Source organism: Gasterosteus aculeatus, chromosome 12 (assembly GCF_964276395.1).
Source record: "Gasterosteus aculeatus chromosome 12, fGasAcu3.hap1.1, whole genome shotgun sequence".
Taxonomy (NCBI): domain Eukaryota; kingdom Metazoa; phylum Chordata; class Actinopteri; order Perciformes; family Gasterosteidae; genus Gasterosteus; species Gasterosteus aculeatus.
The window spans coordinates 16,851,015-16,876,172 of NC_135700.1; the positions used below are offsets into that span (position 1 = coordinate 16,851,015).

Here is a 25,158-nt window from a genome sequence, read left to right on the forward strand (position 1 = left end):
CAACAAGAAAAAAGCCAAATGCAACGAGTAAAGGCCATCGTAAGTGCTAAAAAAGGGCTACCTAGTCCAGTCGGTGGAGGTGTGTGTTTTTCTTTGCGTTGGAAGCGGTGTGTACTTTTTGCTGTCCTGATGTTATTGGGGAGCTCATCCCACCTTTACACAAGTCCCGTTGTCGCGGTTTGACCTTTTTCAGGCTTTCCACTTAACATGCAGGCCTCTTTCTTTGTTTCAACCACATGGTGAAGTCCCAACAGAACACACGCTTGTTTTTATAAAATGTTGGGATTTGTGCGAGACACTTAGTGATGGATTAGATATTTCGATTTCTGCGTTGTTAGAGTGCAGAGATTTCAACAATGGGGTTTGGGATTTTATAATGTTTAAAATAAATAGTTGAGTTTAAAATACAAAGCCGTTTGTGTACGTTCTCGCTGTTTAGCAATTTATCTCAATAGCAGGTTATTATATTCCTGTTTCCTGGTGTTTTGGCAATAAAAGCGTTTTAATCCTAAAATAGCATGGATCTAATTACTTCCCCCACAGCAATAACAACCCAAGGGAGCGAAAACTGTGAGGGAATCAATTCTCAAACTGAAATCACATCAAGGATCTGCCATTTATCTTCTGTCAAACAATAAAACAACGCTTTAACTACCAACACACAGTATTTCCTCTGTGCAGCTGGCAGTGCATTGCAGCCCGGCTTTGAGTCTGAATCTCATAAGGATGTTGAAGAACACTTAACTTCAAATCGATAATGTTTCTGCCTCAGAGCTTGGCTTTGTGTCCGGTTGGAGCCCTGATCAGCTCGCTGGAGTTCAGTGTGTCTCATCAGTATGCAACGCAACACCGCATGCACATTGGAAGTGTTTGGTCAGCGGCCTGCGGGCCAAAGAGACTGCTGCCTTATTCTAAAGATGTTCACTCGACAAAGTAAAAGAGTGTGCTTCGATCTCATTGTTTCAAACTGCGTCAGTGCAGAGTGGAGGTGAATCACCCGGGACGACGGGGATTTCCTGCGCCGCACTCTCATTGTAATGCGCAATACTCAGAAGCTGTTTATTAAGTCGCGCCATTTCAAATCCGTTGTAAGAACCGGGTGAATCCGTTGCAGAGAGCGTGGACTCACACTCCTTTGGACACTTTCATTGGCTGGAGCTTTGGACTGAGATGAATGGAACAAGGGCTTCTCTGCTGTCACTGCATAACTTTGACCTTGGATGTGGATCATCAGACGCCTCACGCTTGCTATTTACACACTGGTGCACAACGTAGAAGAAAACCGGCACGATCGATTCTGCAGTTTTTTCGGGGTTTTGCTGTAGTTTCACCACGGTGCACAGCAGTAGGAAGCAGCGGGAGGTACATGCTTTGAAGACGCGGTAGAGCTTGAGGTTTCACAGGTGTACCAAAGACATTTATAATAGAGCAAGAGGGTGGAGGCTTCTTGTGCGCGACTGCACATTGAAGTGTGTGTTTCTATTTTTGTCAGCAGGACTGTCCCGGTGAGTCAGGGTGTAAGAGTTGACAGTGACGTACAGACACGCACTTGAGGGGGGGGTGGAGGGTCAAACTGGTGCATCCTGGGTCTGCAGAGGTCCGTCAAGCAAGTAGATCTTTATGTTAGGAGGTTGCTTTATTGTGGTGATAATACAATATCTTCAATCGCTTTTAAGATCTTTACGCATGATTGAATACATGACCTTTTATAGACACTTTGGTGTAATTTTAGCCACAGCTTGGACAATATTTTATTCAATGTGGGTGATATACTGCAGCTTTCAATGAAGTGCCGACACAAGCAGACAGTTTGAGAGATGTTTTCAACAAGACTGTGTTCAAACTTGTGTGAAAACAGACATTTTAAGAGGCAGTAACTGCCTGCAACTGCTCGTATGAATCTTTCCCGTAGACATACAGAGAGAGAGTGAAACAGGCAAAAAAAATGTTCGAACTGGAGTCACGAGTATAAATTGAACAATTCCTCATTGCATGCTTCATTTACTGAGAAAGCTGACTTTGTAGCTGCAAAATCTTCCTCTGTTCTTGCTGAATGCACTTTGCACTGTCAAACAAGTGTCCACTTCTGGCTGGCCAGTGGGCGCTCTCTGGATGTCGCTCACAAACAACTTCCTCCTTCCCAGTATTTACGGCACGACATCATTGCAGACGTTTCATGTTCTGTCGTGTTCTGTCCGTCACTCAGATATTCAGCTGTATTTATTAAAGCCACAGCGTGGGTGCAGAAACGCAGCCACACGGGATCTCAGGGTCGCATTAGTTGTGCAAGAGGCTACTTTATTGCAATGCATCCTTTGACTGTACATTCGGGTAATAGATGGCACAGCTACGCTCACCATCAACACTATTGGACATCGACTGACTGTTAAAAAGGTGGCGCGTTTTCTCTTTGACCCACATAACTGAACTTTGTTCGGCCGATTCACGTGACATGGAGTCACACAGAAGTGTGAAGAGGCGGACGCATGGAGATTCTCACACTGTCTTCAGCGTAATGTCCCACGGGGGATTGGGGATGGTTCATACATGAGTCCGTCAATGTTGTCCTGTCCTCTCTTTTTGATCGGCGTGCTGCGGCGTGCTGCATTGAGACAGATTGTGTTCTCTCTCTGCCGCCTCTCTTTGCTTCCCCTCTTGATTTGGGTTTGTCTTCTCCTCTTCCATGCTCATATATCTGCTGCTGACCTTCTGTGTGACTAATGTGCACGCAGTGTCTTCTCTGGAGGACACTGTAGGACGTTTTAAGGCGTCCTTCGCCGCTGAAAGAAGGACAGATAGCTTTACTTTGCACAGTTTGAGAAATCCGTATTACTGACTTTAGTTCCTACACATCACATGCCAAGACTCTAAGAGGCGTGTGTAAAAGTGTCGGGAAAATCAGCTTAATAAGGGATGTTGTATGTCAAATTGCATCAGTCACTTTAAAGATACAAAAGGAGCTGAACTAAACGTACCCAGTGCGTTGGAGCGTATACGCTTGAGACAACATTAGAGTGTTGGATGACATCACCACTGTCGACGTTTTCATCTACTTGAGTATTTCTTGTCAATGTAACCGCGCCGTATGTTTAAAGTAAGAATTCTACATTTCACACAGAAGCGCTACTGGAGGATGGATGTCGTTTGTTACTTATTCTAATAAAAACAACAGCAACAACTTATCTCAAGGTTCTTAAATGAGACGAAATCTACAGAAAGTAGTTACGGACGAGTCCGTTTCCTCTCCTCTTCAGCCTGTCCTTTGTCCACACATTGTCTCACTGCTTCTCCATTTCTTTTTTTGCAGCCGAAAAGCTTTCACAGGTGGCTGCTGCCTCAATATGAATATTTGATAGGCCTCATATATGTCCCTTGAGGGTAATTAAATATTAAAACACTTTCCGGTGGCTGTTTTGACTTTTCCGACTCCAAAGATGAGACACTATTGATATATATTTTTTAAATGTGTGATGTTGTTTGCAGGGTTAACTTTTAGTTGTAGTATTGGGCGCCATTGATTAGCAGATTGGTTCATTATTCATTCATGTTCTCATATTCTTTCTCTTTCAGCGCGATGCCAAAGGACAGTACCTGTTTGACCTCATCTGCCACCATCTCAACCTGCTGGAGAAAGATTACTTTGGTATTCGATATGTTGACCCAGACAAGCAGAGGGTGAGCGAATTTGCGACGTTGCCGTCCTTTGCCCACCTTTTTTTACCGTGTCTCTATTTAATATCTAATTTGTCCCCTGAAAACGTTTTCAGAGCAAATCCTTTATCTCATAAAACAATATGTCTTTGTCGAAGGTAATACAGCTGTTTGAATGAGTAAGACTCAGTTTTGAGATAGATAAAATGTTAATTTTAAAATGTCCAAGGAAACATCTCAACCATCTGTGGTCATAATTTACTGGCTTTCACCATCTCCACTCAGGCTAATTAATACGGGCTAATAACTGGAGAAGGAAGAATTACTCAGGATCGGATTAGTATTGCATTATCTTGCCAAGTCTGTGGATCGATTAAGTCTCACAAGGAGAGACGGATGCTTTAGTTAAATTTGTTAGGTACAAATGCCTGAACTTATAAATCGAATCTCCTGGACATAAGTATACAGGACAGGTATGTCGGCCTGCTGGTCATTATGCAAACTGGCAGAAGATTGCTATAAATATCAATCAACCATAGACATTACCATAGCATTTGGTTCATTTGGAGAGCTTGGACCAAATGTTTCAGGGCTGGAAAATCTGGATCTGCTTTGTACATTGGTTTTGCATTTTAGCTGAGAGATATTTAAAGAAAATTTGAAATCCCATTCATCATTGTGTTTTACAGTCACTGTATTGTGAGTGCAGTGTGCCATCACTGGCTCTGTTGTCTGAGTAAATACCAGGCAGGGAGATGACTTATTCAGTCATAATGCTGCCGAGAAATGAGACTTCAGACAGTAATGTTACATCCTCCTTTACCTCTTTCTCTCCCCTTCAGCATTGGTTGGAGTTTACAAAGTCAATTGCCAAACAGATTAAATGTAAGTATTTAAACCGTTTAGCAAATAGGTGCTAATTACAAAAGACTAAAGAAGAACACACCACACATACCAACACACTTAGAAACCATGGCAAAAGATTTTAAACATATATCTTTCCCCTTAGCCCAGCCTCCATTCACCATGTGTTTGCGTGTCAAGTTTTACCCGCCTGATCCTGCTGCTCTGAAAGAAGAAATCACCAGGTAAGATTTCAGGATTGCTGCATGGCTGCAGATGGAGGAGGGCTTGAGGGACTGATGGAAATACAATTGTAATCTTTGCCACTCATGTCTCCCTTTCTCTTCCAGAGGTTTTAAGAATGCGTCGTGACACTTCCACTAGTCATGTAATACAAGCAGATGGTTGTTTAGCAGCTTTCGTCTTCAACTGTTCTCACGAGTAAATTTGAAAGTGGTAAAGGGCTTTTGTGTAGTTATGCACGCATCACAAGTAGGGCATCTTGTTTTATGAGTGAATTGTCTGATAATTAACAAAGAACAACAAGATCTGATATTACAAATCAGAGCTTGCATGATGTAAATTTTGTGAAACTGGGAGTAAGCCCACCGTTTTCTAAATCACACTGAAAAATAATATATTTTTACAAAACTTTCTTCAACACCCTTGGAAACCCTATATGTATGTATGTATGTATGTATGTATGTATGTATGTACTCAACTAGGGACAATCCCACCATACAACTTTAAACCACAGTGTGAAAAGGCTGACGAAGAGCAAACCTCAGTGCAGTAGCATTAAAAATAAAATGAATGGATAAAAGATCGGTGCATGAGGGAGGGAATGAGCTGATGCGATGAAGTGCTGATGAGATGATGAGGTGGGTGTGACTAACAGGTGCACTGAATGAGTGCACCTGTCATGAGTGAGGGTTTAGGAGAGAAGTGAAAATACTTCTTAGAGCTGTAACCATTCTTGATTTGAGAACTGAGGTTTAATAATTGTGACGGATTGATGACGAATTTTTGCTCAGTTTGCCTTCTCCATAATTGCATGGGTGAACTACGGTATTAAGTGCAAGTGTTAATGCAATACGTGGTGCAGGTGCAAAAGTAAAACCACATCATCCAGAGGTCAACAGAGAGTCTGGGTGCAGGACGCTTTGCGTCTACTCTTTTTTTTTGATACAGTAAGCTGCAGTGTCATAAAGCTCCCCAACAGGACTGTAGCCTACTGTGTGTGGCGTCCTTGACAGCCGAACAAACGGCTGTGAGGAGCAAACCAGAGCACTGCGGAGTGCACAGATCCCTGGAAATCACATCCCTCGACTGGTTGCCAAGCAGTGAAATCTCCTATTCTTGCTCTTCTTGATTGAGCAGGGACGTCTCCTCCATCCTCCTCCTTCTGTTATGTCTGGAAGATCACACCCGCAGAGACACACAAGGATGGTGGACGAGCACCAACATGTTTGTAACTGCCTTTATACTGTTAATTATGCCAGAAAGTGGTGGCAGGATATACAAACAGCTCAATAACATCAACCCCAAACTGTACTCCGACATGTTTCATTGCAGTGCTTCGTGCCACTGTGCTATTTATTGCTTTGTTGCTTGGAGAGAAGCAGAAGTTGTGTACAAGATAACAAAATACTGCGTTACTCTCACTGGACTTCAGTACAAACATCAATCATATTGTAGATCATACTCAATTCTCTAAATGAAAAGTCAGCCTCTAGTTCTGCATTCAGGTTGGATTCATGCGCCGTGTCTAATGATTCAGATAACTTTGGATTGACAATCTTAGATCCATTAGTTGTTTTTTTCGACGCGTAGGTTGATTGTAAAAAGGGCCCACGAGTCATGGACAGGTTCTGCATTGCATCTGTAATAACTTACAGCCATCCCATCATCGTCATAAAGGAGACTGTAAACAGGGCATCTGCCTCGGAACCGCTCATCATAACAGTCTCTTTGTTTCTTAACACTATAAACTACAAACACGGGTTTCAGGCTCAGCATATATATATAACACATATAAAAGCACACTTTTCACAGGAGTCAGCCGCTCCTGACAACCTCTCTGACACCGAGGGTGCGTCGAGGGACACCTTACTTTTAAATCGTAAATATGACGGTATCGTTGCTCGTCTAAAAAACGACCCAGATCAGTTTCTCTGTGTTCCACTCCACAGATATCTCGTCTTCCTGCAGGTTAAGAGGGATCTCTATCACGGCCGCCTCCTGTGCAAGACATCCGATGCTGCTCTGTTGGCGGCCTACGTGTTGCAAGGTTCGACAATAAGGGTGTCGTCACAGAGTCAAATTCTATAACGCCACAAATCTTTTTAGTATTGGCCCTCAAGTAGTTAAATATTTTATCTCACACATTGCTGCAATGGTACTTTAATTTCAACGTAGCCTTCCCTGAACGTCCCAAATTGTGCTTATTATGCACCAAACTACAGATTGAAAAGAATGTATTTTCCCTCAGACAGTTTGTCTGCCACGTGTGACATGTATTATTCAGTATGTTTGTGACATGCTGTAGATGTTACAATTCCCACATGACTCTGCCGTGTAGACAAACACCTGTGGCGGCTGTGTTTGTGCGGGTTTGTTGTTGTTTGTCACTTTCTGCCACAAACAACATGTAAGTTACTGCGTGTGCAAGCAGAGCGTGTCAGAAAGGTTGATGCCTCATACTGCTCTCGTTTTCGTTTAATGGGGAGTGATTTTTTACTCTGAATTATACTTCTGGTGCTTGCAGCCGTGACGTTTGGTAATGCAATCTAATTTCAAATCAAATAAGTGGACTCAAAAGACAAGGTCAAACATGGGAGTTGACCTTTCTTCTTTTTCTAACCTTCCAGCTGAAATTGGCGACCATGACCCCGGGAAACACCCACAGGGCTACAGCTCCAAGTTCCAGTTCTTCCCCAAGCACTCTGAAAAGTTGGAGCGGAGGATTGCTGACATCCACAAGGCTGAGCTGATGTAAGGTGACACTGGTCCATGGCCCGATTCCTACATTCACACTCACTGATACATATACTTTGAGGCGTGCTGCGCGTGATCTGCAAAGGGTCCGTGGTTTCTTTTTGGGGAACTGCGTTGTTTTAAAGGCTTGTTTCCTTCACAGCCTTGCATACCCACCTCTGCAAAACAAGGCACTGACATGTTCACGTACGCAAACAACAGTCTGCAACACACGGCAGACCGCTCGCTACGATTGCCCAGTTTCGAGGGGGCCCCGCCTCGGGCCTGCAGTGACCAGTGCTCACGCAGCCAATAATGCTGCTCAGTTTGTATTTGCTCCCCTTGGTGGTGCTGATTGTTCACAGAGTCCGGGAACAGTTGGGCGGGGATGTCGCGGTCCCCGCTCATTCTTCCATGTAGCGTTACAGATGTGTGTTGTGCCGTCAGGTTCAGCACGTCTACGTGTTAAAAATGTCGGAAAAAAGAGGTTTGACCACCTTTTGGATTTTGTGTCTAGTTTTTTGTCTAGGTGCAGTGTTCGTGTTGCACCCGGGGAGTGATTAGCAGTGGTCAGTCAGGGCTGGTTAACGTTGCTTTGCCTCCTCGGCCTGCAGGTGGAAGGGTGTTGTTGCATGCCGAGGTCACGGCGGGTACACATGGCGACCCAATTGCCGTGAGCAGACACAGAAACATCGTCATCTTGCCACTCCGCACATTGCAGTGCTCAGATATGAGCTTAGCTTAGCATGTCATTGGCTTCCTTTGATTTATTGGCTGATAATTCACATGAATCAACCGTATTTGTGGGTACAACTTTTTAAAATTTTCTCTGAATCTTTTCACCATCTCTCACAGATACAGACATACAAACACAGTATTTATCAGTCGGGTGGACACAGGCACTGGTTTGATCCTACGCTGCCCTCTATCTTCCATTTATTCAATCTTTTTTGACAAAAATTGAAACATTCAAGAGGCAGCGCCCCAAACTCAAGTGTCATCACAGGAGAAAGTTGTATCTGAAGCCATTTTAGGAAAAGATCATCCCAATACGTAGACTCCATAACTAGAGAGAGTGATGGGGAAATATTTCCTCTCTGTCTGACAGAGTAAACACTCAGCTCATTCATCAAAAATCCACACAAACCTTGACCCAAAGGATGATGAAATAGAATAAAAGTTGAGCACAATAAGTGAGTTGATAGTTGTTTGTGTCAGAAGCCAATCGACTGACATTTTATTCTTTTCTCTCAGAGGTCAGAGTCCAGAAACGTCAGAGATGAACTTTCTCCAGAAGGCTCAGAGGCTGGAGACATACGGAGTGGACCCTCATCCATGCAAGGTGGTTATTACAAAAACACATGTATTCTGTGATGTAGTTTTTTTTAGAGTCTTAATTATGGCATTAAATATGCCATGTGACGCAAAGAGTCATTTTGTTTGATGGTTTTTTTTGAGTAAATGTGAGATGAACTTTGAAGTCAATCATAAAATGTAATTGTTACTGTCTTGAAGTGTAAAGTATCAATGTTGGACAAGTAAATATAATCTATCTGTTATTTAAAATGATGATTCTAAAATAAAAAACTTGGGTTTATGTGCCTGTCAGGATGTGTCTGGCAACCCTGCTTTTCTGGCTTTTACTCCTTTTGGATTCACTGTGCTGCAAGGAAACAGGAGGGTCCATTTCCTCAAATGGTGAGTTAAGATGAAGTTAAAACTGTTCATGATGCTAGATAAAAAACATGTGCAACGGCCAGGTGCATGCTCACAAATTAAAGCCAGACTTTTTTGCCGTTTTTGTAAAGTAAAAGCTCCGTACAGAAAAGCAAAAGGTTCTAAGCAGACAGAAAAAAGATGACCGAAACATTATTTGAATTAACATATATCATCCTTAACAGCTTTATACAAAAGCTTGAAATAAACTGCTTCATACACTCAAGGAAAGGCCTTTTTTCAGACCTTTTGTCTGTGAGTCATAAATGAGACTTTTTATGGCACCTTTCTATGATGTACAATACTCAGCAGTTTTTTAATGAGAGACTATAATATTACTTTTTACTTATTTACTAACATGACAGCATTAGTTTTCATGATTTTTTAAGGCCTAATGTCCCGAGTTCAACACAAACACAGATGGAACGATGAGGATTATTGTTGATAAAGACTCATAACCTGAGAGGCCGAGGGAAGACGGGTAAGCACAGACAGGTAGCACAAAGCAGCCAGCTGGTAAATCCAAAACACAGGGAACAATAATAATAATAATAACTTAATAATTATAAGTCCAATCGAACACCAGAAAGGGACATTAACAGGGGACACACAAATGAAATACTTACTTCAGACAATATATCTGAAATTGTTGGGAGGAACCTGTAAAGCGTCCAAAAGCCACACCAACGACACGAGCAGAGAGGAGATCTGCAAACAAATGGGATCTGCTGCTCAGCCTCTAAGCACGGGGTGCACGGGGCGCACGGATTAATCCCCTATCAGGTGTGCAGCCCTGGAGAAGCAGAGGAAATAAACACAACGACCGTCAGACGCCTTTCTTTTCTTTATTGCCCACTAAACTATGCTTTTTTTAAGGATAAATGTATTGCATCGTGTCTTTCTGTGTCTCTCACACGCAGGGAGGAGGTGACCAAACTCAAGTTTGAAGCAAAGACATTCCATATATATGCAAATCAGACGGAGGTACGCGTGTATTATTTATTAAAACCTTCCCCTTTCTAGCCCGTGGAGCTCGCGAAGCTTTGTCCTCTGCATGGGACACTGCCACTGGGTTGCCTGTGTAATCCATAACAGTACATGTGAAGTCATTGTCTCTTTAACATGAGAATGAATCCACGCTTACCACATTAAGTTGTATTGAAAGTCATATAAACGGTATCGCTGGACATGTTACAGGATAAGAAGATCATACTGACGTACTTTGCACCTACACCGGAGGCCTGTAAGCATCTGTGGAAGTGTGGGGTCGAGAATCAGGCCTTCTTCAAGTGAGTCACAAGACCTGCAACACAAAGTGTGCAAAAAGGGCATAATGTGAGTCACTATTTCATAAATCATGTAAATCACAATTTTCGCACAGGTTGGAGAAGTCAAGTCAAGTCCGCACTGTGTCCAGCAGTAATCTCTTCTTCAAGGGAAGTCGCTTCAGATACAGGTGAATAATTAAGTACGAATATCAAGTACGCATACGATTGGGCAGGTAAACGTTGATTTGTTGAGAACATATTGTCCTTGTAAAATCTCAATTTCTGTTTAATAAATCACATGAGAGGTTTTTATTTTTATTTTCTTTAGTGGGAAGGTTGCAAAAGAGGTGATGGAACAAAGTGCCAAAATTAAGAGAGACCCACCTGAGATACACAGGTCAGAATCTTTAAAAAATATTAAGATATAAGATAATATTGCCCTAAATGTGGGCTAACCAAGGTTTATTCATTCGGCGTATGACGTACAGCTGTGTTGTTTTCAGGCATGGCATGGTGCCCAGCAGGAGCTGTCCGTCCATCACCCACGGCCCTCGTTTGACCAGCGTGCCGAGGACCCGGCGGAGAGCTGTGCACATTTCCATCATGGAGGGTAAAGCACACAGTCAAAGGATCAGAATAATACCGTGAAGTAAAATAACTAACTTGTGGGTCATCAAATTGCCTCAGTCATCAGTGTGAAGCAGATGTTGGTCAGAGAGCCTGCACGTCCAGTGGTTCTTTCATTTTAAAATTTAAAATAAATGTAAAATAGAAATAGAAAAATAAAATTATTTTTATATAATTAAAGTTCGGCACTAGTTGAATAATTAACATTTCAACTATAATAATGAACTATTCTATGATTAAACTGTATTTTACCATGAACCCTTTTACCATCCAGCCAATACATCACCTATCTCCATAAATTCCTTTTATCGAACTATAATTGTTCATTCATTATTTCTATGTAATGCTCTTTCAATAATTGCTGTTCCTAGTGTTCGGGTGTTGCATCTTCATGCAACATGTGGCTTTAAAAAGAACATAAAAAACGCAATTGTTTTACTCTTCAAATAACTTGAACCACAACCCTCTGCTGACTGCAAAACCCTTCGGGTAGGATTGTTTAGGGAATCACTTTGTAGGTCCGTGTCACTTGATCTGTTGGGATCACACACACACACACACACACACTCCTGGTTTCATCCGGGGTCCTTTTTAAGGCGCTGACGTTATTTCGATACACTGACATCCTCTTTATACAATGCAGCCTTTCTGTCAGTCATTTTCTTCACTCAGAGGGGATACACACGCACGCACGCACACACAAGCTGGAGCCAGTGACTCGCAGCAGTATTTAGACACAGAAAAGTCAGTTTGTAAAGGGCACGCACTGACCCGTCTTTTCTCCAACAGGCTATTAACCTTTTGCCGATGCTGTCATTGTGACTAAATTTGCAAGCCTCCCTAAAAATAAATGAACTTACAGCACAGTGTCTTCCACAAAGACGGCCCTTTCTGTAAAACCAGACCCCCTCATGTCACCGACATCCAGGGAAGGCCTCCGACATTGCGACCCACTGAAACAAACCCCCAGTGTGTTTTTTGTCGCCGCTCTCCACTGGTAACATGATCCGGGCCTGAAAATAGCTCCTGCTGTCAGGGGCCACGCCGCGTGTGCCGAGCGCCGCGGACTGCGACACAAGTGAGCCACATTCCCCCGGCCCTTGTCTTTCACCCTCCTCGTCTGTCTCTCTATTTTCCTACCGCTGCCGGCGGTACGCGGGAGCTCTCTGTGCAGGAGTGAGGGCTGCTTAGCGAAGCCGGTCGGAGACAAAAACAGACAGTGAGAGGAACAGACAGATAAAAGGAAGACGGAGAGCGGAAAACGGGAGAAACGGGAAACACAGTTAGGGAGGGAAGGTAGACCGGAGCCATGGTGAAGTGTCTGATCCGGATCAAGACCACGGTGAACGTTCACTTGCGTATGGTCAATCACTGCTATCGGGAAGTGAACGTGCGCGTGCTGTCTCTGGGCCCCAGGCTCCTGGGCAGGGCCCTGGGGCTCGTACCGCTCTTCCCCGCCCTCCAGGCGGGGGTCTCTGCGACCTCAGGCTCTGGTCCTGCGCCGGGACGGGGCTCCGGGACTCCTTCCAGACTAGCGGTGCCGGTCCAACGCCACGGCCGCAACCAATCAGCAGGCGGCGGCGCAGGTAAAGCGCGGGGCTGCGGCTTCTGTCACGTGGGATTGGGGAGTGTTGTCCTTCTTGTGGATTCAAATTGGAGCAACTTGGTCTTAAAGAGTAGTTTGAACAATGAGACAGATATTTCAAGTTTCTCCGATTCCAAAACCCAAACGCATGGATCAATTCATGGAACTTTGTAATGTGTTGTGTACGGCTCCATGGATCCAGTTCACATTTTGCCTGCAGAGTAACTTTTGCTTAAACGAGTATGGTTTACTTGAAGGTTAGAGTTGCCGTTGATTTAATTTAGAAATAGATTACATGCCTGCAGGATGGGATCAGTCTCTCGAGCATCGGTCGTGACAAGCTGACCACTTGTTGCCCCTGTGTTCAACCGCTTACTGTACCCGGATACTGCCTCAAAATCTCAAAACCGAGCAGAGTCAACAGTCACATTTGTACAAAATACACCGTCGCGTCCTTTAGAGTCACCGACCGGTCGACCTAATAGTTCTTGACTATGCCTTTGCCTCACGAACCCGCCTCCCTCTGTGGTGTCCTTGCAGGTCTCGAGTCCCTGCGAGACAGCGCCCACTCCACGCCCGTGCGCTCCGTCTCCCATGGCGATTCCTTCATGTCTTCCCGGGGCCACCTGGAGGACGGCAGCGAGGCCAGCACGTCGGCGGTCATCTCCGACGAGGCCTACAGCCCCTCGGACAGCATGCTGTCCACGCCCGTGGCCGAGCACGGGGCGGAGGTGCCCCCGGCGCGCCACCTCAACGGCGCCCCGCGCAGCGTTGACGAGCAGGGGTCACAGGCGGGCGCGTCGAGGGAGGGCCACAGCGCGGAGTTCCCCGCCGACCGGAGGGCGCCGCGTAGGAAGGCGGCGGCGTCGTCGCCGCCGAGCGACGTGGAGGAGCTGAACAAGTTCATCCTGAGCGTGCTGCGTTTGTTCCTGGTGACCATCGGGCTGCTGTTCGCCCTGCTGCTGCTCCTCATCATGCTGACCGAGTCGGACCTGGACATTGCCTTCCTGAGGGACATCCGCAAGACCCCCGAATTCCAGCAGTTCCACTTTGAGTACTTCTGCCCCCTGCGGCGCTGGTTCGCCTGTAAGCTGCGATGGGTGGGAGGACTCCTCGTCAGCAAGTGAGGCGGAGACCGAAGTGCGGCAACGCGGTGGAGATGCGACACGTGCGACAACGGGCGAGGACGGGAGGAGAGAGAAGGGTGCCGTCCGTGTTCCCGACTCACCTGCTCCCAGGAGGAGGTTCCCGTGCCAAGCCTCGCGCTGTTGTTTATGTTTATGTTTGACCATCACTGCAACAACAAAAAAAACAAAAAAAAAGGAGGAAATCACATTTTACTTTGGAAACTCAGGTCATTTCAAGGTATTTTATTTTTTACACAAAGACACAGTAACACGGTTTGATCCAAACGCCGAAAAGGGACAAACAAGTCTGACAGACTTCACTAATTTAACCAGTTAATAGTTGCCTTTATTTTTGTATTCATTTTCATGTTGAAATATCATTGTAAGACGGAATGAACCCGTGTGTTGTGCAACCTGAGGGTTTGAATGAAGCACTGAGGGAAAAACAATAACATTACTTCACATTCATGGTTCCAGGGGGTCGGAGAAGGTGTGAAATGGAAAGATCAGTCCTGAATCAAATTATGCTCGCAAATGTTATAACTGTTTTCTAGCCATGAAGGGTTTTTCACCATGTGACACAGTGACAGGAAAGCGTAGGAAAATGAATACAGGCCATTTTGAGATAATTGTGCTAAAGTGTCACACAACCCAACATCTGGTAAGTCAATTGAAACAAAAGGAATGAATTTGCGGTCACTATATGTTGCCGCTGTCCTCAAATGGTCCTTTTTGTGATAAGTGTGACTTCGGTTGTGGTCGGACGTCTATTTAAAGTGCTCACGTGACCATTTTTGTTCAGCCACTAAAGTTGTATTGTCCGATGGATAATTGTAAAGCTATAAGTAAGTAATGGAGGTGGTAGGTTAGTGGGGTTTTCTTTAATAGCAGCCAAATAATTCTTATAGCTACAATCAACTTCAATGTGTAAGGAACAGTTGTGCGTTCGCCGTAGTTACTTTGACAGTAGTCGTAAAGGTGATGGGACTATGTGAGCTCCAGCTGTAGTGATAGTGAAGTACTTGGTTAGTTCTTTGACTCCCACACATAAAACAGTTTATCTTGATGTGCAATACTGTTGATACGGAGAAAGAAAAAAAAGATCCTTTCCACTAAGGGAGCTTTGACCTTGTTTTGACTTTTGTAAAGGACATAAATTAGTGCTATATTTTCCCCACATCGTACGGTTAAGAGAGTCTGAGTTAAGTTTGTGTAAAGCGTCATAAAACTTTGTTTAGCCCTGCTGTTTCACATTCATGCATTTTAAATGTTGAGACTGAATTCATTTAAATCATGTTTCCATTTTCATACAAACTGACGTCTCATTTACACACATAGTGGCTTTTAATGGACTTAAAGCATTATTCTTTACAGCGGATGTATAGTTTTCCACCTTGCTTACAAGACGCGCCACGTTTACGTCATTCTGCAATATTCCTCATCACCACTACCAAAGAAACCTCTGTTGTCTGATGCGTCAACAGACGGGAATTCTGATCTCCTTCTGCAGCCTTATTACGTAGATTTCATTTCACAGGTCAGCCCGAAGTTATTCTTTACATCACAGAGCAGTCAACAGTTAAATGTTGGTCCTCCTTACAAGCCACTAGCGATTAAATAAAGATAGCAGGTACCCTCTTACTTCAACTGAAATGGATGTGTTTCTTATACAACAAGAGGAGTGGTGTAGGATGACGAGTGGCTGAGATGTGTAGGACACTTAATGAAATGAATTTGCACATCTTTCCTCTCCAAAAATGCAGCAGTTGTAATTTGACAGAAAACAGTTATTAAGTCTCTCCGGGATTAAATACATGGCTTTTAATGTCCATTCCAAGATTCAGAAATAGTGAAGTAACCGGAAGTATTAATCATTTCTAGTAGTAATGAGTTGAGTGACTAGTACAGACACATTGACCCTTGTGTTATATTTAACGGAAAAAAGTATTTTCTTGTGATTGATTTTTCAGACTTGACAAGCGGCTTATGCATTTGCTTTGATTCATACGGTGCTCGCTGGTTTCTGATCGACTGTCAGGTGAAAGAAAGGCCGGGAGAGGCACATGCGATAACTGTAGTATAATTTGTTCTTCAAAGTCTCACTTTATGTTCATGTATAACAAAAGGCTAAACATAATTTGGGCAATAAATAACAGATAATGTTATGAATAGTAATAATTATATACAGCAAAGGAATGTCGGTCTGAAGAGCCTGTAGATGCATGAGTGAAGGGAACGGAGCCCACAGTTCCCGACCAATCACAAGGAGAGTAACGTCGCCAAGTCAAGTTTAATTGTTGCACCGCGCTGCTCTTCCTTGATCCATTTTAGAGGTACGGAGTAGATGGTCGGTCAAATACTTCAAATACTTGTAAATGACCCACGCACCCATCAGTGGACCCATTTTCACTCGACTCTGGAGAGGTTCGTATTTTCAGCTCATAAAGAACAGCAGAAGTAGCAGATTCAACTACCTGAATATTTCCTCTTGCAATGTAGTGATTTTTGTATTGTTAAAATCTGTCAAATCACTTGTACTGCTAAAGAGGGGCGACGGTTCCATTAACGGGAATCTCTTGTGTTGGTTTTATTGGGTCCTGTAAGCGGGAATGAGGCCTCTGATGTGGTTTTACTGTACGCTTCTTTCCTGTACCATGGAAATGTCTCTGTAAGCATGTGTTCTGCATTTATTACCTCCAAACAAGATCGCTTTCTTTCCAATCACTGACGTACGGCTGGTGTCACTTATTTATGAATAGATCTGATCTACTCTTGACGTCTGGCAGCTACAACCTCTAGAAGATCAATGAATTCACAGAGGAAGCAAACCGTCGAGAAGAAACGGCTCCTTTTGATGTTTTTCAGATTGTCCCTAAAACCAGAGTCAATGATAATAATCACAATTCATTTCTGTCACAATGCTGCCCTCCAAAGGTAAAAAACGGCGATGCTAAAATGAGTTGCACTCACACTCGAAATGTTTTGTGTAAAAATCTCCCCATTTATTCACTTTGCTTCAGTCACGAAATAAAATATTTTTAAAAAGAATACAAAAAACACCCGAAGGGAACCAATTTTAGAAATTGTTTGGGTCCTTCAACACATTTGAAGTATTAAACGTTATAAATATTATAACAGAAAAGTAAAGAGCAAAGCCAACAAAGTGAGTCAATCAGTTATTCATTTGCAACCAACAGTTCAAGTACAGAGTCACGAGACAGGTACCGAATGAAATGTTCTTGTCAGAATATTTGATTTATTGACTGCTGTTGTAATGTAATTTGGGGTTTGAACAAATATAACAAAGATTAGCAGCCGTTTTATTTTAATGAAGAAAATCACAAATAACGCTCAGGAGAACTATGAGTAAAGAAACAGGTGGGGTGGGGGTGGTCCTCATTAATACAGAACAATCCACACAGAAAACTGGAAAAAAAAGATAAATACAACTGCATTTTACAATTTAGTGTGCGACTTACGACAACGGCCTTAAAGCGATACGGAGCTCCAGACAAAGAGGAGAGAACCGAGGTAACCTCCTTCCCCTCGACCGTAACGAAAATATCTCCTACCTGAAAGAAGGTCGACTAAAGGTCGTGGTCACATTATTGCTCCATGCATCATCTTAGTCTGAGAAGACCTGCAGGCGCCCTGACCCGTTGCCGCCGACGAAGGCATTCCTTGACGGGTGGAAAGCAGCGACCGACAGCACCGTGTTGAAGTTCTCCCCGTCCACAAAGTGGCGCTGCAGTTGGCCGCTTTGGTGGAACACCTGCACCGACCGGGGCCGCGACGAGCTGACCACAAAGCAGTCTTCCCGCTTGGGGTCCCACACCGCCGACAGCTTGGTCAGTTTGGTCGGCCGGGCCGTGTGTGTGTTGTGTCTGAAGATGAAGAAGGATGTGGGTCCGGTCGTGAGCCTCAAACCGACACAGAAACACACAGGAACAACAAAGTCGGCAAACGAATAACAGGGATTCACCTGATGGATGTCAGCAGGGGGGATTTTTCCGTCATTGAAGATGTGTCGTATATCCTGTCGGTTGAGGACAGAATTGAGCTGCAGTTGAAAGGTCAATTGCAATAAGAACATAACATAATTCTGCTGAGCCGGCTTCACCTGATCATCTCATCCATACAGGTGGTGAGAAGCCTGTTTCCAGTGCAAGGGGAGAAATAGGCGCTGGATATGCTCAAAGAGTGTCCATGCAGCTGGGAGACCGCCGGGGTTTTTGAATTTTTCAGACATCTGCTGTCGTAAATATTCACCGTCCTGCAGACAAGACCCAAACATTTCTGTAGTTTGTTAAAAACGCCAACAAGACAGGGAAACGTGGATGTACTGTATCAATAATCAGACGTACCGGCGTTCTGCAACCGCAAAGTACTGTTTCTGTAAAGGGTGGACGCTGACACAGCGCAGGGTCTTGTCCAAAGAGTGAAGGGACTCGTGGGTGTTTCTTCAGAGAAACGGAAAGGCAGCCAAGCATGTTTATTAGGAAGAATTATTCATTGACAAGAGTTATAATTCTCCACATAAATCGGTTATTCTTCTACATAGTGGAGAGAGACAAAAAAAAACTCATGTATCTCATTATGGGCTATTAGTCGTTACCCTGGAGTCCGCCTATCGACAATGGCAACTTCTCCCAACCAGTTCCCGACTACCAGTGTCGAACAGTCACGTGACATGAAGTCGAACGTTCTCAGGCCATCTTCAATGTCGTACACCTGCGACAACGCACAAAGATTAAGGTGGTACCGATAAGTAAGTAATGCCAATTATATATATATATATATATATATATATATACATATATATATGTACGGGTACATTTTGTGAAACAAAGGCCATCTCACATCGTGAAAGACGGCCTTCTCTACGTCCATGCAGCGTAGAGATCCGTCATAGCTGCAGCTCAGCAGCTGGGTGGGGTGAGCCCTGGAGAACGCCATGCAGCTGACTGGACGAGTGTGGGGCTCGAAGAGCAGCACACCATCATCAACCCCCTCGCCACCCTGAGGGAACATACAGAGAACGCAGTGTGTGTGTGTGTGTGTTTTTGGAGATATCATGTGATATAAAATATTATGTGTCCACTGTGCCTCACATTCACAGTAGGTGAGATATACAACTCTTCCCGACCTTTTCACTTAAAAAATGTGCAAAAAAGAAAAAGGCATTATCCTCAGGTACCTCTGCTGTTGTTCACTAAGTGTAATAGCTAACTTTTTTTCCTTTTATGATGCAGCACATTGAGTCTCTGGAGCGTGTGGCGCCGTCTGGTGACCAATTTATAAACATTAAGATTGGTGGAAAGAAAAATAACTCACCAACTTCCAGAGTCCAACATTGCCCAGCTTGTCGCCGGCGGCAACCAACAGGCTGCTGGTACACGGGTGGAAGGAAGCAGAGTAGATGTGGCCCTTCACCACTTTGGCCACTGTGTCCTCAGTTATCCTCATGTTCTTCAGGGCTGAGCGGTAGCTGCATAGAGACAGTAGTGAATGCACTGACCTACGGGAGCACAATGTGCTCTCAGAGAAGGAGAAGTTACATCTGAAGAAGCCGAAAGAATCAAAATCGAGAAAAAAAAGTCTTACTCTTTCAGATCAAGATCCACTTTTCTTTCTTCGGGGTAACCCTATGAAAAGAAAAGTCATCAACTGATCCAGGAGCAAAGCAAATAAGTATCATCCAGCAAATATGCAGGCAACATATCAACAGTAGACATATCCAAAATAATCTTTACCTTTGAAAGTTATAGTGGTCATGGGGCACAACAGTAAACCGCTTAATGCGTATTTACATTTCTGGGAGAAAACCAGATTGGTAAAAACATTTTCAAAGTAATGTCAACATGTAACATTGCAATAGCCAATGGGGGAAAGTCCCACCTCTGAGCACAGCTCAAGAAGTGATGATGGCAGCTTGCTTCCCTCGTCCATGTTGATCGGATCCATAGGCAGAGGACCGGGAGGTTTCTTGAGTGACTTAAAATAAATTAGAAAAACTCAAGTGAGTTCCAAAATCAGGAAATAAATAAAGAAATACATTTTTTTTTTAAATACTCTGTATAATATTTTCATGTAGTTACCGTTTGCATGTACAGCAACCCCTCGGGTTCACCAGGAAGTATCAAGGTGTTGGGCTCTTTATTTTGGAGACGAAGGGATTTGCGAGCCGGCAGCGCTTCCTTTGCAGCAGCCTTCACCCTGCCACTGCAGAAAAGAACACTAAAGTTGCATAAAGGAGACACTGGTTTGTTGACTTCTGAAATATTATACGTGTAGCTAAAACTTAAAAAAGGAAAGTGTCTATAGGCAACATCTTTTCTGAGGAAATGTTTAAAAAGTAATCAATTATCAGCTGTATGAAATGGAGAAAGACAAAAGATAAAATGGACATAATTTCAACTGACCACTGTCAACTCCTTCTTCACCTCCTTCTTGGCTTTGCTCTTCTACATACATACTAGTTTCATGTTTGAAACTAATTTGAAACCGTATCCTCCCAGACACCTTTAAAGTAATTGGCAGGCTGAGGCACAACCGATGTAAATAACTAATACGCTGATGAAGAGTTCAGAATTCACACCGTACCTCAGGAGACGCCTCTGCGATGCCTTCGGCTGTGTCAACTGCTTTAACTCCTCAGTTGCCTTTTAAAAAGAAAAACAAGAGAAACACAAAGTCGGTATATTGGTATTAATGCAAAATAAACTGGAAGAATTTGTACCTCTCTGGGAACCGTCACTTTATCGTGGTGGAGAGGTTTGTGTGTCCCTATGAACCTGAGGGCTGTGTTGTCGGGAGCCTTGTGCTCCTGGTAGGGTTACCCTTGGCAAAGTGGTCTCAGGCGAGGGGCCAGACTAAGAATGGTTCAAGACTCCCATGAAAAAACGTAAGAGGGAAGGAGTTACCCGGCCCGGAGGAAGCCCGGGGCCCCCATTTGGAGCCAGGCCCAGATGGAGGGCCCGACAGCGAGCGTCTGGTGGCCGGGTTTACCGCGGAACCCGGCCGGGCACAGCCCGAAGGAGTGACGCGGCAGCCCAACACTCTACTCCCCATGGGCTCACCACCTGTGGAGGAAATCGATGGGGTCGGGTGCGCTGCTACAAGGGTGGCAGTGACAGTGGGGGGTCTAGACGGAACAGACCTGGGCAGCAGATGCTGGCTCTGGGGACGTGGAACGTAACCTCTCTGGGGGGGAAGGAGCCGGAGCTTGTGCGGGAGGTGGAGCGTTATCAGTTGGATATGGTGGGGCTTACCTCTACGCACAACCTTGGCTCTGGAACCACACTCCTGGATAGGGGGTGGACTCTATTCTACTCCGGAGTGGCCCATGGTGTGAGGCGCCAGGCGGGTGTGGGAATACTCATAATTCCCCAGCTGAGTGCTGCTACATTGGAGTTTACCCCGGTGGACAAAAGGGTCGCCTCCCTACGCCTTCGGGTGGTGGGGGGGAAAACTCTGACTGTTGTCTGTGCATATGCACCAAACAGCAGCTCAGAGTATTCGGCCTTTTTGGAGACCCTGAATGGAGTCCTGCATGGGGCTCCAGTAGGGGACTCCATAGTCCTACTGGGAGACTTCAATGCGCACGTGGGCGACGATGGAGAGAACTGGAGAGGCGTGATTGGGAGGAATGGCCTCCCTGATCTGAACCCGAACGGGTGTTTGTTACTGGACTTCTGTGCCAGTCACGGATTGTCCATAACAAACACCATGTTCGAACATAAGGATGTTCATAAGTGTAGTGGTACGTGGTACCAGAGCACCCTAGGCCAAAGATCAATGATCGATTTTGTAATCGTATCGTCTGATCTTAGGCCGCATGTTCTGGACACTCGGGTAAAGAGAGGGGCAGAGCTGTCAACTGATCACCATCTGGTTGTGAGCTGGGTCAGAGGATGGGGGAAGACTCGGGACAGACCCGGTAAACCCAAGCGTGTAGTGAGGGTCAACTGGGAACGTCTGGAGGAGGCCCCGGTCCAAAAGATTTTCAACTCACACCTCCGGCGGAGCTTCTCTCACATTCCTGTGGAGGTAGGGGACATTGAACCAGAGTGGTCTATGTTCAAAACCTCCATTGGTGAAGCCGCGGCGGTGAGTTGTGGCCTCAAGGTCTTAGGTGCATCAAGGGGCGGTAACCCTCGAACCTCGTGGTGGACACCGGTGGTCAGGAAAGCCGTCCGACTGAAGAAAGAGGCCTTCCGGGTTATGATATCCGGTGGGACTCCAGAGGCAGTTGCTCGACAGGCTCGAAGGGCAGCAGCCTCTGCGTGATGGAGGCAAAGCAGCGAGTATGGGAGGAGTTCGGGGTAACTATGGAGAAGGACTTTCGATCGGCACCAAAGTGTTTTTGGAAGACCATCCGGCACCTCAGGAGGGGGAAACGGGGAACCATCCAAGCTGTGTACAGTAAGGATGGGACCCTGTTGACCGCGACTGAGGAGGTTATCGGGCGGTGGAAGGAACACTTTGAGGAACTCCTGAACCCAACTACTACGCCCTCGTTGGTAGAGGCAGAGCTGGAGGCGGAGGAGGGTTCATCGTCAATTGGCCTGGTGGAGGTCACTGAGGTAGTCAAACAACTCCGCAGTGGCAAAGCCCCGGGGATTGATGAGATCCGTCCAGAGATGCTAAAAGCAATGGGTGTTGGGGGGTTGTCTTGGATGACACGCCGCTTCAACATTGCGTGGAAGTCTGGGACAGTGCCAAAAGAGTGGCAGATCGGGGTGGTGGTACCCCTCTTCAAAAAGGGGGACCAGAGAGTGTGTGCCAATTACAGGGGTATCACACTACTCAGTCTCCCGGGTAAAGTCTACTCTAAGGTCCTGGAAAGGAGGGTTCGGCCGATAGTCGAACCAAGGATTGAAGAGGAACAATGCGGTTTTCGTCCTGGTCGTGGAACAACGGACCAGCTCTTCACTCTTTCCAGGATCATAGAGGGGGCTTGGGAGTATGCTCATCCAGTCTACATGTGTTTTGTGGACTTGGAGAAGGCGTATGACCGGGTCCCCTGAGAGATACTGTGGGAGGTGCTGCGGGAGTACGGGGTGAGTGGGTCCTTGCTTGGGGCCATCCAATCCTTGTACGCCCAAAGCGAGAGCTGTGTTCGGGTGCTCGGCAGTAAGTCGAAGGCGTTTCCGGTGGGGGTTGGCCTTCGCCAGGGCTGCGTCTTGTCACCAATCTTGTTTGTGGTTTTCATGGACAGGATATCGAGGCGTTGTCGGGGGGAGGAGGGTCTACAGTTCGGGGGGCTGCGGATCACATCGCTGCTTTTTGCAGATGATGTGGTCCTGATGGCATCTTCCGTCTGTGACCTCCAACTCTCACTGGAACGTTTCGCAGTTGAGTGTGAAGCGGTCGGGATGAGGATTAGCACCTCTAAATCTGAGGCCATGGTTCTCAGCAGGAAACCGATGGATTGCCTACTCCAGGTAGGGAATGTGTCCCTACCCCAAGTGAAGGAGTTCAAGTACCTCGGGGTCTTGTTCACGAGTGAGGGGAAGATGGAGTGTGACTTTGGCCGGAGAATCAGAGCAGCGGGGGCGGTATTGCACTCGCTTTACCGCACCGTTGTGACGAAAAGAGAGCTGAGCCGGAAGGCAAAGCTCTCGATCTACCGGTCAATCTTCGTTCCTACCCTCACCTATGGTCATGAAGGATGGGTCATGACCGAAAGAACTAGGTCACGGGTACAAGCGGCCGAAATGGGTTTCCTCAGGAGAGTGGCTGGCATCTCCCTTAGGGATAGGGTGAGAAGCTCAGCCATTCGCGAGGAGCTCGGAGTAGAGCCGCTGCTCCTTTGCGTCGAAAGGAGCCAGTTGAGGTGGTTTGGGCATCTGGTGAGGATGCCCCCTGGGCACCTCCCTAGGGAGGTGTTTCAGGCACGGCCAGCTGGGAAGAGGCCCCGGGGAAGACCCAGGACTAGGTGGAGAGATTATATCTCTGCACTGGCCTGGGAACGCCTTGGGATCCCCCAGTCAGAGCTGGTAGATGTGGCCCGGGAAAGGGAAGTTTGGGGTCCCCTGCTGGAGCTGCTGCCCCCGCGACCCGACCCCGGATAAGCGGTTGAAGATGGATGGATGGAATTTGTACCTAGATTTTTCACTTTAAAAAAATAATTGACTCCACTTTCATGACAACATAAAAGCATGTATTATTTACAATATTCTGCTATTAACACTGCATGCTGATCCACTGCATTGTTTAAGAAACATAACATAATTTAATGTAAAATATATGTATGGGACATCTTTACATTTATTACATATTTTTGTATTTATTTAGAACAACAAGTGAAATACTGTTGTTGGTTGTCATTTTAGATGTCACTGCTTGGTGTGGCTATTATCTCAATTAAAATGGACAATAAATGGACCGTGTTTAAGAACTACCTGGAACAGGTTGATGGATGACAGAAAAGCTTGATTCTGTCTGATGTTCTCCAGACGCTCCAGCTCATATGGCGAAAGTCCGCCATGGTCACTGCGCGTTGTTGTCTTCCCCTTTCAACAAAATATAGGCAGGCAAATTAGAAGTGAAAAAATGAAAACAAGCAGTTTTCGTAATGGGCAGGTCTCTTACCTTTTTCTGTGTTTTAGCGTGAGTTTTTTCGGGTGAGTAGCGGTACCGTTTCGGTGCTGATCGTCGCCCTGGTCCCTCCGCAGGGCTCATTTCCTACAAGGTGCGCATCATTGACAGGTGACCAACGTTGTCACTTTTCCAGAGAAGCTCGCGTCTTGTTGTCTAAGCAGCTAACGTAATTTCATCTAACAAATATAACGTCAGATACCTTAATATAACCTTAACTAAATACTTGACAAACTCACCAATGACTGTACCGCCACAGTAACGCGTTTTGTTCGTCTTGTCTCCATACAAGTGCACGTATGTCAGCACGCGTGGACTTTGTCGTCAGGATAACTGTCTTCAGGTGGTTATAAGTTACTCACACACTTATAAGGCTGTTTGACTTCTGATATTTTAAAGGAGAAAAACGCTTTCGCGCCACGCTGAAAAGTTATTTAATTGCCCCCGCCCACTTTGTGTTGTGAAACGAAATGTTAGCAGCTCATTGGTTGTCGTTATATGTCAACAGAATAGGGGCTGTTCTTCTTACTGCCAACAGCCAATGAGCAGCCTTACATTTTGATTGACATCTCATCTCTGGCGTCCGGCTTGGGCTTCGACAGAAACGGACCATGTCGCCACCTTTTGGCAGGTGTTGTCAATTGCATGCTGGAACATGACGTAACGTCTCTAATATATATAACTATTTTTCAATGCATGAATGCGGCCCCAAAAATAACGTTAAAACGTTTAACAATTGACTGAGTAATATTGCCAGAGTTTT

The 25,158-nt window shown here is 45.3% G+C and overlaps 2 protein-coding genes and 1 long non-coding RNA gene across 5 annotated transcripts in view; 1 reads left to right on the forward strand and 2 right to left on the reverse strand.

Moving 5' to 3' along the window:
* The window catches only part of LOC120831215 (FERM domain-containing protein 5), a 46,833-nt gene extending 30,312 nt beyond the window's left edge, over positions 1 to 16,521 (forward strand). Inside the window, exons 2-14 of the mRNA XM_040196509.2 lie at positions 3,571 to 3,675; positions 4,494 to 4,536; positions 4,661 to 4,739; positions 6,687 to 6,784; positions 7,365 to 7,488; positions 8,725 to 8,812; positions 9,080 to 9,168; positions 10,107 to 10,170; positions 10,384 to 10,475; positions 10,568 to 10,642; positions 10,783 to 10,851; positions 10,958 to 11,064; positions 13,207 to 16,521. Coding sequence (XP_040052443.2) covers positions 3,571 to 3,675; positions 4,494 to 4,536; positions 4,661 to 4,739; positions 6,687 to 6,784; positions 7,365 to 7,488; positions 8,725 to 8,812; positions 9,080 to 9,168; positions 10,107 to 10,170; positions 10,384 to 10,475; positions 10,568 to 10,642; positions 10,783 to 10,851; positions 10,958 to 11,064; positions 13,207 to 13,793 — 1,620 coding nt within the window. The 3' untranslated portion in view covers positions 13,794 to 16,521. The remainder of the gene's footprint in view (positions 1 to 3,570; positions 3,676 to 4,493; positions 4,537 to 4,660; positions 4,740 to 6,686; positions 6,785 to 7,364; positions 7,489 to 8,724; positions 8,813 to 9,079; positions 9,169 to 10,106; positions 10,171 to 10,383; positions 10,476 to 10,567; positions 10,643 to 10,782; positions 10,852 to 10,957; positions 11,065 to 13,206) is intronic.
* On the reverse strand, positions 10,143 to 12,081 carry LOC120831245 (uncharacterized). 2 transcript variants are annotated; one of them, XR_013451588.1, is made up of 4 exons: positions 11,942 to 12,081; positions 10,941 to 11,040; positions 10,408 to 10,489; positions 10,143 to 10,263 (listed from the first exon to the last, which is right to left on the reverse strand). It is a non-coding gene; the product is annotated as an uncharacterized LOC120831245 (long non-coding RNA). The 2 variants fall into 2 exon arrangements; XR_005714035.2 differs by lacking the exon at positions 10,143 to 10,263 and having other exon boundaries at positions 10,351 to 10,489.
* A 252-nt stretch (positions 16,522 to 16,773) lies between the features above and the next one.
* On the reverse strand, positions 16,774 to 24,869 carry wdr76 (WD repeat domain 76). 2 transcript variants are annotated; one of them, XR_005714031.2, is made up of 15 exons: positions 24,635 to 24,869; positions 24,390 to 24,482; positions 24,200 to 24,310; positions 20,397 to 20,455; positions 19,892 to 20,015; positions 19,692 to 19,787; positions 19,398 to 19,438; positions 19,128 to 19,281; positions 18,654 to 18,812; positions 18,409 to 18,524; positions 18,158 to 18,253; positions 17,914 to 18,066; positions 17,776 to 17,829; positions 17,366 to 17,677; positions 16,774 to 17,219 (listed from the first exon to the last, which is right to left on the reverse strand). XR_005714031.2 is itself a non-coding variant. In XM_040196521.2 (14 exons), exons 1-14 carry the CDS (start codon positions 24,680 to 24,682, stop codon positions 17,419 to 17,421), a joined length of 1,563 nt encoding a protein of 520 aa, XP_040052455.1. In that variant the 5' UTR covers positions 24,683 to 24,869; the 3' UTR covers positions 16,774 to 17,418. The 2 variants fall into 2 exon arrangements, 1 of the variants encoding a protein (XP_040052455.1); XM_040196521.2 differs by having other exon boundaries at positions 16,774 to 17,677.
* Between the last annotated feature and the right edge of the window lie 289 nt (positions 24,870 to 25,158).

Coding starts and splice junctions, on each gene's coding strand:
- wdr76 (XM_040196521.2), bottom strand. CDS start 24,682: ATGGAGACAAGACGAACAAAACGCGTTACTGTGGCGGTACAGTCATTG. Junction 24,483..24,634: donor CTGTGGCGGTACAGTCATTG/GTGAGTTTGTCA, acceptor CGCACCTTGTAG/GAAATGAGCCCTGCGGAGGG. Junction 19,439..19,691: donor TTCTTGAGCTGTGCTCAGAG/GTGGGACTTTCC, acceptor TTCTTTTCATAG/GGTTACCCCGAAGAAAGAAA.